Below are 18,574 nucleotides of genomic sequence, written 5' to 3'. Positions count from 1 at the left end.
ATTGATCGGAAATGGTTTTCAATGTTCAGGCCCCTGTGACCTTGACCTTTGACGGAGTGACCCCAAAAACAATAGGGGTCGTCTACTCCAGCAGGCCTACAACCCTTTTAAGTTTGAAGGTTCTAGGTCAAATGGTTCTCAAGTTATTGCTCGGAAATGAAGTGTGACGTACGGACGGACAGGGCAAAAACAATGTCTCCCCCGGGGTGGGGGGGGGGGGGCGGGGGAGACATAATTAGTCAGTAAAATTTCCATTTCCACATTTTTATCTTTGCAACGTTTTGGCCAAAACAACAAACTTATCTGAAGTCACTGTTTAGCTTCAATTACAGTAAGACATGACTGTACATTTTTTGGCATACAATAAAATACAACGAAATCATTAATGGAAAACAAATTTTGTTTAAATATTTAATCATATTCACAATGTCCCTGATAAAACAAGCTTTAAACAAATAAAATTCAACAGTCACAAGAAATTAACAATCCCTTCATAAATCTGGTGGCTTGACATCATAATCTTCATCTGTTTCTATCCCTATGTCTTCCTGTTAAAATAGAAAACAATGCATGTACATACTTTTGAATGTCATGTTTAAGTGGACATACAGGTCAAGAGTGATAGACCCCCAGGTCGATTAATGTTCACTTTTATCACAACTGCCTCAGCTGTAAAGAGGTACTATTAAATTACTGGGTGTAACATATAACTGATTTTAATTGTTTTTAAAAAGGGAAGAGAACAAATTACCACAGATTTCGCAGTTGTTTCAATACATAAAATTAAATTTGAACATACAAAAGAAGTCATGTTCTTTCAATCTTTAACCTTTACCCTGCTAAATTTCTAAAATGAACTGGTCTGTCATTCAATTTGGACAGGATCATTATTATTCGAAGGGGAGTTCAAAGAAAATTTACAAACTGAAAAGCTAACAATGCAGACCAAGATGAGCCTTCAAGGATAGCAAAAGCAGTATCAATTGCTGGAGAAGGCTTCAGGCTAAAAATTCAGATTCTCATGAAATAGTCATTTTGTACAAAAAACAATGGAATTCCATGTCCACAATTTGTTTGTTTGTTTTGGGTTAAACGCCATTTTTCAACAGTATTTCAGTCATGTAACGGCAGGCAGTTAACCTAACCAGTGTTCCTGTATTCTGTACCAATACAAACCTGTTCTCTGCAAGTAACTGCCAACTTCCCCACATGAATCAGAGGTGGGGGACTAATGATTTCAGACGCAATGTCGTTTATCAAATAGTCACGGAGAACATACGCCCCGCCCAAGGATTGAACTCACGACCCCGCGATCCGTAGACCAACGCTCTACCTACTGAGCTAAGCGGGCGGGTGATGTCCACAAAATTAAGACTTCACAATGAAAACAAGTAAAATTGTGCAACAGCTTACAGTTCCAGTAAGAAATGGGTCTAGTTTTTTTAGCTTTTGAAAAAGACAAGACTTCTCTCATCTATGTTTCTCATAGCTTGAAAACCACCCAGCTTCAAACAGTAACTATCTACTGAATAGCTAGCGAAATTTGGCTGAACAAGTGGACTAAATTCTATTTAATCAATAATAAAGACCAGGAAGAGGAACAACACATCAAACACTGATAATGATTTTAATAAATTCTGTTTAAATAGAATTCAACTGTAGACTTACATAAAGCTGTTTCTTTGGTTTTGGATATCCTTCTAGTATGGCATTCAATACATCATTTGTCTGGAAAAAACATGTGAAAAGCAAATAATAAATGTCATAAAATTTAAAGAATGAAGAATTAGTGACATTTTAATATAAACCATTTACAAATACAATTTTGTTTCAAACTGCATATGGCTATTTTTCTTCTTAACTCGTCTCTGAAACAGTCATTCTGGTGTCACAAGTAGCATTGATTTTAGGCATGTGTCAACATCTAGTTCCTTTGATTTGATTGGGTGACCTAGTTTTTTACCCCATATGACCCAGATTCTAAGTTGACTTAGACGTCATCAAGACAAACATTCTGACTATTTTCATGAGTTTCAAACATTCTGACCATTTTCATGAGATTCAAACTAAAAATGTTGTCTCTAGGGTGTTAACAAAACTCCTTTGATCAGGCCTACAGACCAAGTTACAGGAAGGTAGGGTCATACTGGCTGGTGACCACCAAATCCAGATGACCACCAAACTGGACAGTCCCGTAAACGCTTTATTTCGGTCTTTAACCTTGCTTATCTGTTAACGATGAAATGGACGCTTGATTTTCAACAACCCAGCCAAGTTACAACAGTTAAATTTAAGTATTTTACAAGAAATGCTACATTTCATTTCGTCTGCACTCACGAAGCATGTTTAAATGTTGGGGGAAGTTGGAATCAGCATGATGCATTGCATATTATTTCCCTGAGGTCCCCCCATTAAATGCAAATTTGAGATAAGCAGACAAGATATTTAGCAAATACTTCAAACAAGGAAAAACAGCTTTGATAATTTAGTACATGATTTAAATACACCCTAAAACATATTTTCATATCAAAGTATGAGCCCTGACTATAGACAAATGCAAATGAGTCAATAAGTTTACTTCCAAAAAATGATAAAAAAATACCATTCTCTTCCTTTTCCTCCAAGCCTGAACAAACTTTTTTCTATCTCCATAAACCTGCAACATATAGAAGAAAAGATGGTCTCAGGAAAAACAAATCATCTGTTGTAGAGACTTGGAAAATAGTAAAATTAAATTCAATAATGTTTAAATAGTTTATAGGGTCTTACAATGTTTCAAGAACTCAAACATATATTTTAGCTAAATGCATGTCAAAGGTCAGTAGTATAAGACTGGGGACATTAAACCTTTTCACCTCCAAATGGAACCATTGAACCACAGAATAGTATCTGTGAAAAGTGATCAGGGTATTTTGTCGTCCTTAAAAAATACTTTCCTGATGCACATCCACATATCATCAGTATCCGTCAGTGATATTTTGAACCAATTGAAAGTTTATACTAAAACTTTTAATGCAGTTTGAAACACAAGATATTTGGGACATATAAACAAACAGAACAAAGGTTGTATCATCACTTTGCAGATTTTGTGAGAATGTAACAACCAGACTTAAAGAAACTGCATATATATTAAAGGAATAAATCTCAAACTAACATATCACTTGAAAAAATATAAACAGTTATAAAGGGTCAGTACATATCAAGTAAACATTAATTCTAAAGTAACATTTTTAAGTGAATTACCTTTTCTTTCTCCTCAGGAGACACAACATTTCCACCTTCTTTCAGCTGTTTCAGCTTACTCTTATAGTGGGCACACTGCAATATATACCATTAATGAAACACTTCAAATAACACCAAGTAAGGTTATATACAGATCTGCATAGATTGCCGTTTGAAATTCAGATATGCAGTTCAAAGGTCAATGTTCTAGCCAAGTCAAAACTTTTAAAAGTTAACAACAACTATCTAATGAAAGTGCCTCCAAATATTTGAAGGTCTTCAACCTAACACTACCTTACAACAAAAGAATCTTCTAAGCTGAAAAAGTGGCATAATTTTATCAAAATAATAGCCAGATTTACAAAATTTGCCACATAATGTCATTTCATGGTGCCAATAATGTATAGAGAATCTGAAAATATTTGGTCAGGTAGTTATTGAGAAACATACTAACATACAAAACTTTCACAAGATTTCTATGTTAAAATTGGTGGGTCACATTTGAGCAACATATTATGACATTTTTCAGTGTTAATGCATTCTGTTAAAGATCCATTTAAGGATCAAAACAACCAACTACATAGAATTGGATCCCAATTGGAAATGTGAATTATACTACTTTTCATTAAAATTCTTAATTACTTCCCTTTATATAGAATATTTAAAACTCTAAGGTAGACAATTTCTTTTAATTTCAATATAATTATATATGCATTTGATAAACATCGGGATATTTCAACAAACTGAAACAAAAGCCATGTTTTAAAACAGTGTGAAGCTTTGGAATTCTATCTTGGTTGCCCAACTGAGATAGACAAAGGAAGGTAATAATAATTCAATAGGCTTGCATTTCTAATGAAGTTTGGCAAGATATGTCACTGCCAATTAAAATCTTTGAAAACTTTTAATACAGTGTTTATATTCATATTATTCCTTGGGCAGAATATGTTAATTTAATTTATACATTATGCTAACAGAACACTAACTTGGTTGGGCAACCAGAATAGGAAAATCAAATGTTACTTCCAGTGAAATTTTGACCAAAATCTGATAAACCACACGGGGGCATAATTTTATCAAAATATAAGCTAGTTAAGCAACTGCTTCTGTGAGGTTATCTTATGATGACATGTTTGAAGTTTGTAAGCATTTAGCCTGGTAGTTTTAGAGAAACCTACATACATGCAAAGCTTTTGTGACATGGACACGGATGTGGACACAAATGAAACGGTGACAACAAAAGTTCTATCATTTGAAAAATTTCAAGTAGTCCAGATACACAGGAGCTTAATTTTGGCAAAAGAAAACAAGAGTTAATTAACATGCCCTGTGAGGTCATCTCATGAAGCAAAAGATATTTGTGATGTTTGAAAGCATCAGACCCAGTACTTTCAGGGGTCTAGCTAGGTCCAGTTTTTTGGGAGCAGTCACTTCTCCCTCCAGCTGATTTAGGGAGAAGTGGGGAGACTTAGGGAGAAGTGGGAAGACTTTTCCTACCGCAAGGCTGTTGCGTGATTCGAAAGGTGGCTGTAATTTTCTTGTTTCTAGATAAATAACAATGATTGACAATTTTCTTAGTTAAACCAGTGGTTACTGTTTCATTACAAAATTCTGAAAAAAGTCGTTTTCAAATTTCAAGCCGATGCTGTAAATGTAACCCGCTGATATTTGGTTATAACTGTTTTGTATGAATGCAGGATGAAAGTGTTTATTACTAACACCGAGTCACCACACTGGAGAACAGTATCTCACTAGAATAAAACTGAAAGTAAACTGTGTAACAAACTAGAAATACATAATTCAAATCAATTCATCGATGGAAGTCAATTTAACGTAGTTAATATATTACATGTCGTTATTTATCATAGATAACAAATACCTGTGTACAATATTCCAATTAATTGCATGGTTAATCAGCAGTTTCATTATAAAACATTGTTTTTTGCACTCGAACATGTTGACAATTAAATGCGAAGTGTCAAAGATTTAGTATTTACAGTTTGTTTTGTATAATCAAAATTAATCATATGTTTCACTTTTATGACTTATGTTTACATCATACATTTGTGATTATTATACCAGAGATGGTCCATAATTGGAAATAAATATTCTATTCTATTCTATTTGTAACTGCAGCGCTAATTGGCTGAACACAACCGACTCCGATGTATCGGATAATTTGATTTGCTTTCACACTTCTCGTGAAAATCTCGCAAATACCTGAAGTAGGCGGATCTTAAATTATGCTATTGGCGTGTGTTTGTGTATTTCAACACTCATTATGATACTGTGCCAATTGTAAACAGCCCGGGTAGCAGTAATTAGCCGAGTGCGGGAGTCAAGGAGAATCGGGCGACTTGTATTTCGCTTTGAGGTTAGATTTGAGCAAAGTTTGAAGTTCCAAAGCACCTATTTCACTCAAGTCGACCACTCGTGACAGCCCTGACTTTCAAAGAAACCTGCTTCCATGCAGAACTTTAAACCAAAATTTCCAAGTTGAAAGGGGCATACTGTTGATAAAAGCTAGACAGAGTAATATAACTTGTCCAGTGAGATTATCTTTAAATCTGTAGATGTGTGGAGTCTGAAAGAGTTTGTCTAAAGAGCTTTAGAGAAATCTGCTTTCCTGCAAAACTTTTGTGATGCAGACGCTGACGAAAGGCAGACAACAAAAGGTCTGTTTGAAACTAAAAACCAGGACATAAAAAAGAAAGAAAGAGAAAACAAGAAACGCGGCAATGCCACGAAACCAGGTTTTCAACACTTTTCATAAGAATAAACAAGAGTGCCAGAATGTCACAATATACGCCCGTCACAGCAAATTTCTTTACTCTAGCACCTGTATTTGCAGATGTAATTTTAATTTTGTGGTTGTTTAGTAATCATTGTAATTCTTTTGTTTTTCTAAGTCCACAAAAAAACTCCTTACCAGGTAGAGATACCTTAAAATACACCTAAAATTAGAAAGTAACCACTATGTTGTACCACAGAAAAGTGGTCTTGGTTTTTCCCTACGGTCAATTATAAAAAAAGTTACAATATAAGTTATTTATAGTAACAACTAAGGGAAGTTAATCTTAAAAAAAAAAAAAAAAAAAAAATACAAAAAATTTTTTCAAGTCCACACAGAAATCCTTACCAGGTAGAGATTGGTCAAAATACACCTCAAAATTGGATGTAACATGCATGTTGTACTACAGAAAAGTGGTCTCGATTTTTCCCTACGTCTAGTAATGAAAAAGTTACAATATAAGCTATTTATAGTAACAACAAAGGGAAGTAATTCTAAAGAAGGGAACTGCGCAAGACACTTCGTCTCATGATGGTGTATAATTGTGCCAAGTTACATCAAAATCCCTCTATGCATGAAGAAGATATGCTCCGGACAAAGTTTTCATTCTTGTATCCTTTGACCTCTGTGACCTTGACCTTAGACCTAGGGACCTGGTTCTTGCGCATGACACTCCGTCTCATGATGGTGAACAATTGTGCCAACTTTCATCAAAATCCCTCCATGCATGTAGAAGATATGCTAACCCTAACCCTAACCTAACCCTAACCCTATTTTTAGTAACAATGACCTTGACCCCAGAAACCCCAAAATCAATCCCTAACCCTATTTTTAGTAACAATGACCTTGACCTTGATCCCAGAAACCCCAAAATCAATCCCAAGCTACAACTTTATACAAGTTTTCTATACACCAAGTTTCGTCATGATAGCTCATTCCTAAGTTAAGTTATTGACCGGAAACCCTTTTTCTATTTTAAGTAACAGTGACCTTGACCTTGACCCAAGAAACCCCAAAATCAATCCCAGCCTTTGTCTTGATATAAGCTACATACATACCAAGTTTTATTCAAATATCTTTACCAAAACAAAAGTTATTGACCGGAAACCCTTTTTCTATTTAAAGTAACAGTGACCTTGACCTTGACCCAAGAAACCCCAAAATCAATCCCAGCCTTTGTCTTGATATAAGCTACATACATACCAAGTTTTATTCAAATATCTTTACCGAAACAAAAGTTATTGACCGGAAACACCAGTTTGACGCCGCCGCCGCCGCCCGCCCGCCTGACCGACATCTACCCCAATCTAATAACTCAGGTTTTAAAAAAAGGACATAATTTGTAATCTCCATTATGTTGAAGCAAAAGGATACCTGTAATATTGCTAGCATAATATATCATTGTTTCACCAAAATGGCTTTTAACTTGCAACATTGTCCATGATTTCATTGATAACAGCCTAGGATACATGGATCCATGCAACAAAAGTGCAAGTATATCATATCAGTGTTGTATTAAATATCAATGTACATTAAAACCATGTTGTCAGGTTACCTGTGAGGTAGCTTCAGTTAACTGTCTCTGTGCTTCTTCTGTTGACAAGCAACTGTTCAGCATCTTTAACTCTAGACAGGCAAGAAAATAAGAACCTTCAAGTAAGCAATTTGAAGTATTTTATTTTGATATCCTTTACACATACCTATAAAATCATGCTGTTTTTCTTTGTAACAGCAAGTCTTAACAAGTGAAGTTATCAATATTTAACTTCTATAAAAGTACGAATAAGAAATAGCAAGTTGTTTTTTCTTAGTGTGAATTTCTGATTTTTTTTGGCAAATATCATCCTGTAGTTGTTTTTGGTGGTGTTCATCCTAAATCAGCCGGGAACCAGAGCTTCTGTGCTTACTGGTTCAACCGTCAAAAAGAAGCATTCCTGCAAGTGTTCTACATTCAGATTCATGACAACTTAAATTAATTCCTCAATGGAAGAATCTTTATTCATCAACGATACCAAGGAACAGATAGTACAGACCAGTTGTGGTAAGTCACTAATAAAATATTTCTACTGCTTTTCATCAAAAATACACTTAACCTTAAGATTGCTAAATTTCTAAAATGGACTGGTCCATCATTCAATCTGGACAGTACCATTTACTATTCAAAGGGATTTTCACTATAAATTTACTGACTGATGGGAAACAGTGAAGACAATAAGTTCTTCCCTATGCATAATGACTGGTTCTACCGCACTTCCTTAAAAGACTGTCAGCTTTTTGATCCTCGGGCGGGGCGTTTGTTCTCCATGACTATTTGATAAATGACATTGTGTCTGAAATCATTAGTCCTCCACCTCTGATTCATGTGGGGAAGTTGGCAGTTACTTGCGGAGAACAGGTTTGTACTGGTACAGAATCCAGGAACAAGTTGGTTATGTTAACTGCCCGCCATTACATAACTGAAATACTGTTGAAAAATGGCATTGAACCCAAAACAAACAAACTGTCAGCTTTTTAACACACTAGCTTTTTAACACCCTGCGTACCCGACTCCAGTCTTCTAACTTCCTCTAGATTTGTCTGCAACTTTTGTGTCAGTTCTGTTATAGTACTGTCCATGGATCGGATCTCTGAATCATCTACCTGAAAGGCAGTATAGTAGTGCATGTACTGCTTACTACTGCTATCATTGTTTTATTTCTTAGACACAGGTATATGAGAAAATACTTTCTTACAAGCGCATTAAAGTTACAAATTTCAATGTTTACAGCTATCATGATCACCACCTATTTCCAGTGTTTATATTTTTTATTTATTTTCCTGTATATACAAGTATCAGACAATTTCTCGGCAAGTACGTAAGTTCTAATTATTTTTTTTGTGTTTTTACTCTTCATAAATCAAGTTCTATCAATATCAGGCCCTGAAAACCAATACCTGGATATTGACATATATCCTGCAAAGTAACCTACTTGTTATGACAATCAACATTTCAGCATTATAACATATTCTCTTGGATGCTATTTTGGCATGCTTCAGCCATAAACTGAAAACTGATTTTCCACAACAAACCACAGACTGCCAAAACTCTAAACAGAGAATGTGTAAGCATACATAAAATGCTAATTGTCAATATGGGTCTACTACCAATACCTTATCCTGCTTAATTTCTATGGTTCACTTTGGGCAGCATCACTTATTATTCAAAGGGATGTTTCACAGAAAATTTACTGACTGATTAGCAAACAGTGCAGACCATGATCAGCCTGCATGGATGTGCAGGCTGATCATGGTCTGCACTGGTTGCAAAGGCAAAACCTCCTGCCACCAGCAGGCTAAAGGTTCAAACAATAAAGTACAAAGTTACTGGTCCAATACTATGCCTTTTAACTGATAAGCCATTCCTACAGAATAAACTAGACATGCCTAAACACACCTCTGGAAACTGTGACTGGTCAGCCACATAGACTTTCTGTTTTCCATACACCTTCTCCTTGATCTTGCCAGATTCTGCCAGACTCTCACATGCCTTCACTATTGCCTGAAATGGTATTTAGTAATCATGATATTGCATCAGTACTAATTCAATCCTTGTTACAGATGAGCCTTTCTTAGCAGCCCACCTGTATCAGCCTTTACTTTAATCATTTAATTTGGGCAATACCATTTATTACTTGAAGGTGTGTTAACTGAAAATTTACAGACTGAATAGCAAACAGTGCAGACCAAGATCAGCCTGCATGGACTGCAAAGGCAAAACCACTTCAACAACAGATGGCTTAATTTCTAAATTTAGAACTACAAGGGCAAATAAAGAATAAAGTTTGTAATGATTCTATAGCAACTAATTCCTTATTTATTTTTTAAAGATGTTAATATCCTTGTTATAAAATTAATTCAAAAATTGTCCTTTTAGTACAACTTGCATCTTACCTGTACATACATCAGAGTAAGAACTCAACCTGTGATATTTCAGAATATACTCAACTGTTTTACCAAACTCCTTATGTAGGTTATTGCAGATATCTATAGCACTGTATGGTCGATTCTGCTTGTTCAAATAATCAAGTACTGCAACACCAGCTGAATAAAAGAAATGAGAAAACTGACTGTAACAATAATGTTTAACAAACACATTTAGCAAATACTATTTTCAGTATTCATTTATTGATTACCGGACCTCTAAACAGCCCAGTATACCGTTTGGCTACAGAACTCTTGGTCTATAATCTATAGGTCTGATGATCAACCCACTGGCACCAAACCAAAGAGGAAAAGCCACTGTACATGCTATTTCCTACCCCAAGGTAGTGATTTTTTTTTTAATTGCGAATGGGTCTAGTACCAGACAAATTGTGAAAATTTGTGTCGTTTTTCTCAAAATTGTGAATTTTTACCCCTTAAGTGTTATAGATTTTAAATGCATTTTTGCTGGAAATCATTTATACAGGGTTTTTTTTGGCCGTTTTTATAGCCGTTATTCGGCTATATTCCCAATGCCAAAAAGTATGTATTTTTCCCAAAATGAGTGCAAAAATTCCCAATCTACATTCTGAAAAAAATTTCATCAAAATTGCACAAATATTGACGAAATTATGGACAATTTTGTAATGGAAGTATATTAAAGTGGTTGTACAATGTGAAACAAGTATATGAGAAAATGCTTAAACACATCTTTACTATATCCTATGGGACTAAATATTTCCCAATTTGGAACATTTACGTGTCAAAATTCCCAATTTTGGGGGTATAGGCTATGTTCCCAATTTAGCTAGAAAAAACCCTGCATGATTAAAGGGACGGTTCTTGGGCACCAGAGGATAATTTCAAAGAAATGTCCATGACTGGTATCAGATTTCTGCATTTTTCCAGTTAATCTGGAGGCTCATCAGTGATAAGCTGGGATTGCTACCATGAAAAATTAACAATATTACACAGCAGACGACAATCTACTTTCGATTTCAAAAACTTTTAAAATGATAAAGTAAATTTTAAAATATTTTCCTATCTAACTTTGTTTGTGATCGATTTTTATTAATTAGATTTAAATGTCTGTTGTCTGGACTTGAATTTCAGTTGTGTATAATCGGACATTTACGTCTATGAGACCGAAAACGAAAGTACACTTTAACAGGTGGCGCAAAAATGAAGATCATTTTCAGACTGGTTTGCATATTGTTAGCTTCAGCGATTTTAATGCTAGTGGAGCAGTCCAAAATGTCACGGTCTGCCTCGTGCACGATTACAGCACGTAATTGTTTGCTAATTGTGTCAATGCTGCCGGCGTGTATCACTCCATAAAAAGGGAGCAATAAAGCAGTTTATCATAACCACTCAGGGTTCTCCCCAGGCCAATTAAGCATAGCGCACCCGCTCTCCTTTAATGACAGAACCATACAATCTGCTACTCTTTGATCCCCCCGCTATCCCTTTAACACAGACCGCTACCTTTAAAAGTTTACCAATAATGTAATACACATAACTGATAAAGCATGTCTAAAATTAGCCTGAAGCTACAGCTGACAGGTATTTTTAGGAGAAATATCGATACTGTGTCACTCAGCACCCACAGAAGTGAGAAATGACGTAATAACTGTACACTGACAGTGATTTTTTTTGCGCCGATTTGACTCCGAAATTCGGCGTCTTCCCAGGTGACAAAAATGGTCAAAATTCCCAAAAAATACTTAAAAATTCCCCAAATCAAGATGAATTTTCCCAATTAGATTGATTTCTTGTGAAAGTTGAACTAAAACGATGCAAATAATCATAAAAATTCTGACTCTAAATATGGTTTATTCGCAGAATTTTGTTGCCAACTCGAAGCGCGTTGTTTACATAAAACGGGTCACGGCATAGTACGGCATTTAGTATGACTTTCATCACGGTCGCTAAACGCATTTTCATGCGTCAAAATGAGTCGGAAAGAAAATTGTTAGAAACTTACCTAAATTATCGAAAAATGTCGCATAATTCCAAATATTATAATAAGAAAATAAAACTTAAACACGCCAACGGTACTCCGGACATTCGAACATCTTTTGGTAAAGTTAAAGAGTTAAAAATTCAAATCAAACATCTGGAAAGCAAAGTGATCTGTCCAAGAAATCCGAGTCCCCCACAGAATGACCCCCAGAAATCAACAGAAGCTCATGGTGACCCTAAGCTATCTGAGCCATCAGATCCTGTGACATCAGAAAATAGCCTGTCTGTCCTGTCTGTTCAACCTCAGTGCATATTTGAATGAAATAAATTTACCTTAAAATAAAACTTTTCAAAATGATTTCTTTATTAAGGTTTGTTAATTTTTCCCAATTTTGAAGTTTATCGCGCTAAAAATTCCCAATTGAAAAGGCATGGGCTGTTGCCAAAAAAAGTAAAAAAAAAATCACTGATTGATTGGATTATGGACACAGTTGTCGGCGTCTTGTTTGAAACTTCTTTGAAACAATTTTTGTGAATTGATTAAGGAGTTTTAGGGAATATATGATGAAAACAATTGGAAATGTTGGTGTTTAACTTTGTCAAACTGTTAATCTCGGGAAAGGATTATTAAAGAAGATGTCTTTGAACTTTCAGGTGAGTAAATGATTAAAGTAATTAAATTGTTATAGTCAAAGAAGCAATTTTGTTTTTGAGTAAATAATTAAGTAATTGCATTGTTGTATCAAGATTTAAAATGAAGCAGATAATATTTTTAATGTTCCTGCATCCACCGCAGGTACAACACAACACTTTTTTTTTTTTTTTTTTTTAAAATACAGTATTAAAAAAAATGAATGGTATCTTTCAGTCAGAGATAGATTAATTCTTGTATTAGCTCTACAACAAAATGTTGCTGGTTTTGCTGTTGATGTTTGTTTCATTCTGTTACTAGTAATGCCATGGTCATTTTCTACTTTTAGACTGTAAGAGGGTTTTCTTCACTGAAGAGAATAAAAACAACACATAGGTCAATACTGATCAACACAACACTGAACTGTCTGTTAATAATTGCCATTCAAGAACCTAAATTGGAAGACTTTTAATTTGAACATTCTGTAGAGTTGTGGCATAAGGAGAAGCCAAGAAGATGTGCGATATAAACTTTAGTGCCTTGCAAATAACTGTGAACTGTGACAATGAGATGAAAGTGATGTAATGAAAGTAATTTATTATATAATGTATGTGACTACTACACACAGTTACTGTAGTAATATGATCAGCATAAGGACAAATTTGTTTTTAATAAAAAAGTTTGATTATAACACTTGTGTATTGTATTACTGCTTATAATTAAAAGATAAAGATACAAATGTTTCACTTATAAGTATATGTGAAACTTGATAAGAAAGTCAACCCTCTTAAGCCCCTCACAAAACACCAGTTTGGCTACCACGCGCTTCCAGCTATCCCTTAATTTTTTCCTGGGGAGAACCCTGCCACTGAGGCAAAAAAGTGAAGGTCGGCTAAAAATAGGGGTGACTATTGAGGCCAATTTTGACTATTGCAATACTATTGATATTGCTTAAAAACTATTGCGATACTATTCTATTGCAGGTTACTATTGCGATACTATTGCAATAGTTATCGGCCATCATATTTTATACAGTAAAGCTACCAACTGGCATTGTTACACAGTGTAAGAGACGGCACTGTTTATAATTGCTGTTAACACACATTGAGATGTTTGTATAACTGAAACGGACAGAAATAATTCTAACATTAAATATTTATTGCCTTCCTTGGCTTCGGAAAAATAAGTAAAACAATAAACCTATGCAAGGTATACTCAAACGAATCGGCCATTGTGTTGCAAATGTCAATATGTTTAGTAACCCAAAGCATCAAAAAAGAAGAAAATTAACGGATTGGATTAATGTGTACCAGCACTAAATGAAGGGCCCTACCGAACAGTTTGCTGTATAATACAAGTATATAGCCTTCTTTCTTCATGTCCATAGTATATTTTCTCATCTAAAATTAACAGGTTATTTAAATATATTTAATCAAAGTTTCTAAGAAACTAAATTTATTAATTATCTCCCAGACTGACTTCTCAGTCCTTTATGGTAGTTTAATTCCGTGAGGGTAATTATTGTAATGGAGACGTAAACATTTTCCGAGGCACAAATGAAAGCTGGCTCTGTTTCTTGGTTTATAAATTATAAATTCTGTATTTACAAAAATTTCAAAACTATCGAAACAATCGATTGTTGAAGGAACTATCGGCGACTGTTATTGGATCGTTACTTTTCTATCGATGCATGCTATCGGGACGCTTAGTATCGCAATGCATCGATAGTTCGATGTATCGTTACACCCCTAGCTAAAAAGGACATTCATGAATGCTTGTAAAACTGGCAGGGTGCCTGGGCAACAGGCGGAACGAATTACGGAACAGGCGATGTGCCCTGCTATAAAATTTATTATTATAGCTAGCTGGAGCAGCAGATATTTCATTTTATTTGCAGCCACTGCAATAACACCACTCCTTTACTTTACTGGAGATTTTTCAAGGGAGCTCTGCCTTTTAGGTTTCACCTAATTTCATATTTAGTATACCCAGGTCTAGGAAAGTGGAGTATTTACAGATTATCTGTAAATTTACAGATAATCAATAAATTTACAGATTTTTCAGTCATGAAAACTGATGAAATTACATTTATCCTCAAAACCGCAGCTTGGAATTAATTGGTTTATTTACAGCATGCATAAATTAAGGTCAATTGTGGGTTTCAGCCATTTTTGTTGACTTTGAGTTTTTGGCATTTTAAGAAAAATCAAAGTCAACAGAAATGACTGAAAGTTACAATTGGCCTTTATTTATACATACCATAAGTAAATCAATTAATTTCAAGCTGCGATTTTGTGTTTAAATATAGTTTTAGCAGTTTTCAAACACTTGATCTGTAAATTTACAGATTGAAAAATCTGTAAATTTATAGATTATCTGTAAATTTACAGATAATCTGTAAATACTCCACTTTCCTAGACCTGATACCTAAGGGTAGGATATAATATCAGTGGCATTTTCTTCCCGTTCACTGCCTAAGTTAAAAGTTAAAAAAAAATTGCCTCAGCGTGTGCAACCCGCATCTCGACTGTATTTATACTTTAAAATAAGTTGAAATAAATATTATCATATCTTTTTCTTATGACTGTCTTAATGAATTTACCTTGAGCATCTTTAGATTTACTCATTTTTCGTAATTTTTATTTGTTTACTAAATCAAAAATGGCGGGAGATCAAGGGAAGCAACTATGTAGTAATAATAAACTCTGTCTAGGGTCGTACTGTACCGTGTATACAAAGTAAAGTACGCGAGTGCTCCTGCAATGACACGCAAATGGGAGAGTGTAAGAAGTTTTCCCTCCTGATTATGATGTTTATAGAAATGATAGAAAATATAGAACAGGAGGTGGTGTTTTTATTTTGGTTTCTAAAAAGTTCTCTCCAATAGAATTGAAGTCTGATTCTGAAATTATATGGGCAAATATCAAACTGAAAGGCAAAAAGGACTTGCTTGTTTGTAGTGCATACAGGCAAGACAAAGATTTCAAGTGCATAGATGAACTTGAACGTACACTTTGCCTTACTGACCAAATAAATAGCACAACTGTTATTGATGAGGACCTCAATCAAGGTGATATTAATTGGGAGTCCAAAACTGTAAATACAGGTGCCCATCATCCAGAAGAATGTATAAACTTCTGGATTTTTGTAGTTTCACACAATTAGTAAATGAACCAACTAGAATTGCAGACACTTCTAGTAATTACCTTGATATCATACTATTGTCCAATCCCACTTTGGCAGAAACTGTGAAGGTCATTCCTGGTTTTAGTGACCATTGCATACTATTTGTTGACCTTTTATCATCAGCAAAAAATAATCTAAAAATTAAGCACAACATTTTACTATTTGATAAAGTAAATTGGTCAGAAATTTAAAAAAAAAAAAGGTTTAGTTAACTTTATTTCCCTAAACCACGCTCAAAACTTGGGTGTTCGAGAATTGTAGCATAGCTTTAAACAAAAATTAGATGAGCTAGTATCAAGGTAAAAGAAAAATGTCTCATTGTTTTCTAAACTTAAAAAGCTTAAAAAACTCTTATCCAAAAGAAAACACGTAATTCATACTGGGACTACATGAATAATATTGTTTGTAGCCCAGAAGAAAATAAACATGGCACAACTAAACGTTTCTGGGGTTTTATCAAAAATGACTCATGTGGTGTTGCTCCTCTGAGAGAAAATGGTGTCTTAAAATCTAGTGCCGAGGATAAGTCAGAAATTTTTAATAAACAGTTTTCTTCAGTACTTACAAATTACCCCAGCCCAAGCTTACCAAGTCTTGGTCCTAGCCCATTTGCTAGCATGCCCAGAATAAAAGTAACTGAAAATGGTGTTAAGAAATTACTTGAAAATTTAAACCCGTACAAAGCAGCAGGTCCAGACCAAATAAAACTTAGAATTATAAAAGAATGTGCAACGGAAATAGCTCCTATCTTTACAATATTGTTTAATAAATCTCTTGATAGTGGTATTGTTCCCTCGGATTGGTCTGAGGCTTACGTAACACCAATCTTTAAAAAAGGTGAAAAGTTTCAAGCTTCAAATTATAGACCAGTCTCATTGACATGTACATGCAATATAACTCTCTCTCTCTCTCTCTTCTTCTTCTTCTTCTTCTTCTTCTTCTTCTTCTTCAATAGCTTCTTTCTCACCTTCTATATACATTTTATATATTTTAAATTTATGTCTGAAATTTCTGTCTTGATTTGCATTTTTTAAAATTCCAATCCAAGCAAAATTCCGCCATTTAGGTTTATCTAACATTAATTTGAAACCATATGTAAAACTCCATCATACACAAATTCCTTCTTTGCAAGAACTGTACGTATGTACGTAAGTGGTTAAAGTAACTAAAGCGAGCGAGCTAAATAAAATCCATTGCCTTTTGTCCGGGTCGTAACTTTGTTATCTTTATCTTAACATAAGCCAGTATACCACTTCTACTGTTTGATCCAATACAGTGTTTTTCGTTTGCAAGATCCAGTTGTAAAAGTAGAGCATTTTTGTATTTAAAAAAAAACATGAAATTTTACAGTATTTTAGCATTGGAATGTAGCTCTTATGCTATCTAATATCCTGAAAGCGTTATGAAAAAAACCCATTCACAGAAATAGTCAAAAACTGACTTTGTTAAAACTCTGGTGTCAAAAATGGCCGAAATCATCAAAATCGTTTTCTTTATTGTTTTATCTATATTCAATTTAGTTGTTTTTTTTTTGTTATACGATAAATACGAAGATATTTTGAAAATTCAAAAAGTTCCTATTTCTTTTGGAGATCAATGATCTTTTTAATATTCAAAGAGACATCAGCGAAAAAAAACTCTTCTACGAAAAAGATTGATCAAACTGCAATGTTTAAATCTGTCACAACATTGTGGGGTGTATTGCACCGAATCCGTCAGTGTATAACTTCAAGGTTATGAGGAGTAAAATTAAATTCGCAGACTTTGAATCACTTGCCCATCACCACTGCGAGTTCAAACTCTAGTTTGTGATGTAGAATACTTACACCTGAGGAAGCCGTCCAGCTGGCTTGTGGAAGGCGGGTGGTTCTACAAAGGTGCCCGCCTACGTCAGTACTGTTATGGTATGGAGTGCACCAAATCTTTCATCCAGAGGCCAAGGTCAAGTTCAGGATGAATAAAAAATGTGTATAATGAATATTTCATATCACTTTTTTCAAACTTACCCCATTTTTATCTCACCTTGCTACATTTTTGTTGCAACATTAGCAGTGTGTTGAGCAGATTCCTCGTGTCTTCAGTGCCAAGGGCATGGGGAATCATTAAAGTCATAGAAAGTGTATTTTCTTGGCAAAGCCATAACTTTGTCCCTATTTATCGCAACACTGCGAGGAGGCAACACCTCCTGCCTGGGAGGCAGATAAGGCCTGAATAAAAAGATTGTTTGTTTCCGGTAACATGCTAAACAATTGGGTAGATATGTCAGCATTTTTTTATTAAGCTGGACTTTTCGGAAATTATTTTTGTGTCAAAAAATTAATACAGATAAGGGGCTTATGCCTTTAGAGCATCAGTAAGTTGATTTCTAACATCACTGGCCATGTTTAAAGCATAAAAAGTGAAGTTTTGCAACTTTTTGTTAAAAAGTATAAAAAAAATTATCCAAAGCCATAAAAACATTTGGGGTCGGGTCTAAAATTTAGGGTAAGTCGGGATACCGGAAACAAACATTTTTTAGGCCTCAGTATATTCAAGGTAACCTTTTGTATTCACCTGTCTAACATCAACAAAGTCAATAGATATTTTATTTTAAATATTTATAAGGTTTCTATTTTAACTGAACAAATTCATATACACCATGCATGGAAGGACAGGTCAAACGGGTCTTGTATGGTGTGGATTTTTATGTTGGCTATGGCTTCATTTTATACTATGATTCCCGTGTAAACTTGGCAAAATAATGAAAATATTCATGACATTAGGGTGTAAGGAGAACAGAATTTGTCTTCAAATATCCAAGGTCAGACTAAGGGAGGGAATCA

The 18,574-nt window shown here is 34.6% G+C and overlaps 1 protein-coding gene across 1 annotated transcript; it reads right to left on the bottom strand.

The window, feature by feature from the left end:
- Nucleotides 1-395: 395 nt before the first annotated feature.
- LOC123531605 (homologous-pairing protein 2 homolog) lies at nt 396-15,260 on the bottom strand. Its single transcript, XM_053533207.1, has 9 exons — nt 15,169-15,260; nt 9,999-10,093; nt 9,447-9,551; nt 8,557-8,653; nt 7,569-7,639; nt 3,244-3,318; nt 2,603-2,656; nt 1,669-1,728; nt 396-548 (listed from the first exon to the last, which is right to left on the bottom strand). The coding sequence occupies exons 1-9, from the start codon at nt 15,191-15,193 to the stop codon at nt 492-494; spliced, it is 639 nt and encodes a 212-aa protein (XP_053389182.1). The 5' UTR covers nt 15,194-15,260; the 3' UTR covers nt 396-491.
- Nucleotides 15,261-18,574: the final 3,314 nt, after the last annotated feature.

Source organism: Mercenaria mercenaria, unplaced genomic scaffold, assembly GCF_021730395.1.
Source record: "Mercenaria mercenaria strain notata unplaced genomic scaffold, MADL_Memer_1 contig_2113, whole genome shotgun sequence".
In the NCBI taxonomy this organism is placed as follows: domain Eukaryota; kingdom Metazoa; phylum Mollusca; class Bivalvia; order Venerida; family Veneridae; genus Mercenaria; species Mercenaria mercenaria.
This window is presented reverse-complemented; position numbering and strand designations above follow the sequence as displayed.

Bases quoted from the DNA above. Each gene is read 5' to 3' on its own strand.
- LOC123531605 (XM_053533207.1), bottom strand. From the start codon at position 15,193: ATGAGTAAATCTAAAGATGCTCAAG. The intron at 1,729-2,602 runs GTATTTTTTTAT...TGTTTTTTCCAG, and splicing joins GGAGGAAAAGGAAGAGAATG to ACAAATGATGTATTGAATGC. The intron at 549-1,668 runs GTAAGTCTACAG...CTATTTTAACAG, and splicing joins AACCAAAGAAACAGCTTTAT to GAAGACATAGGGATAGAAAC.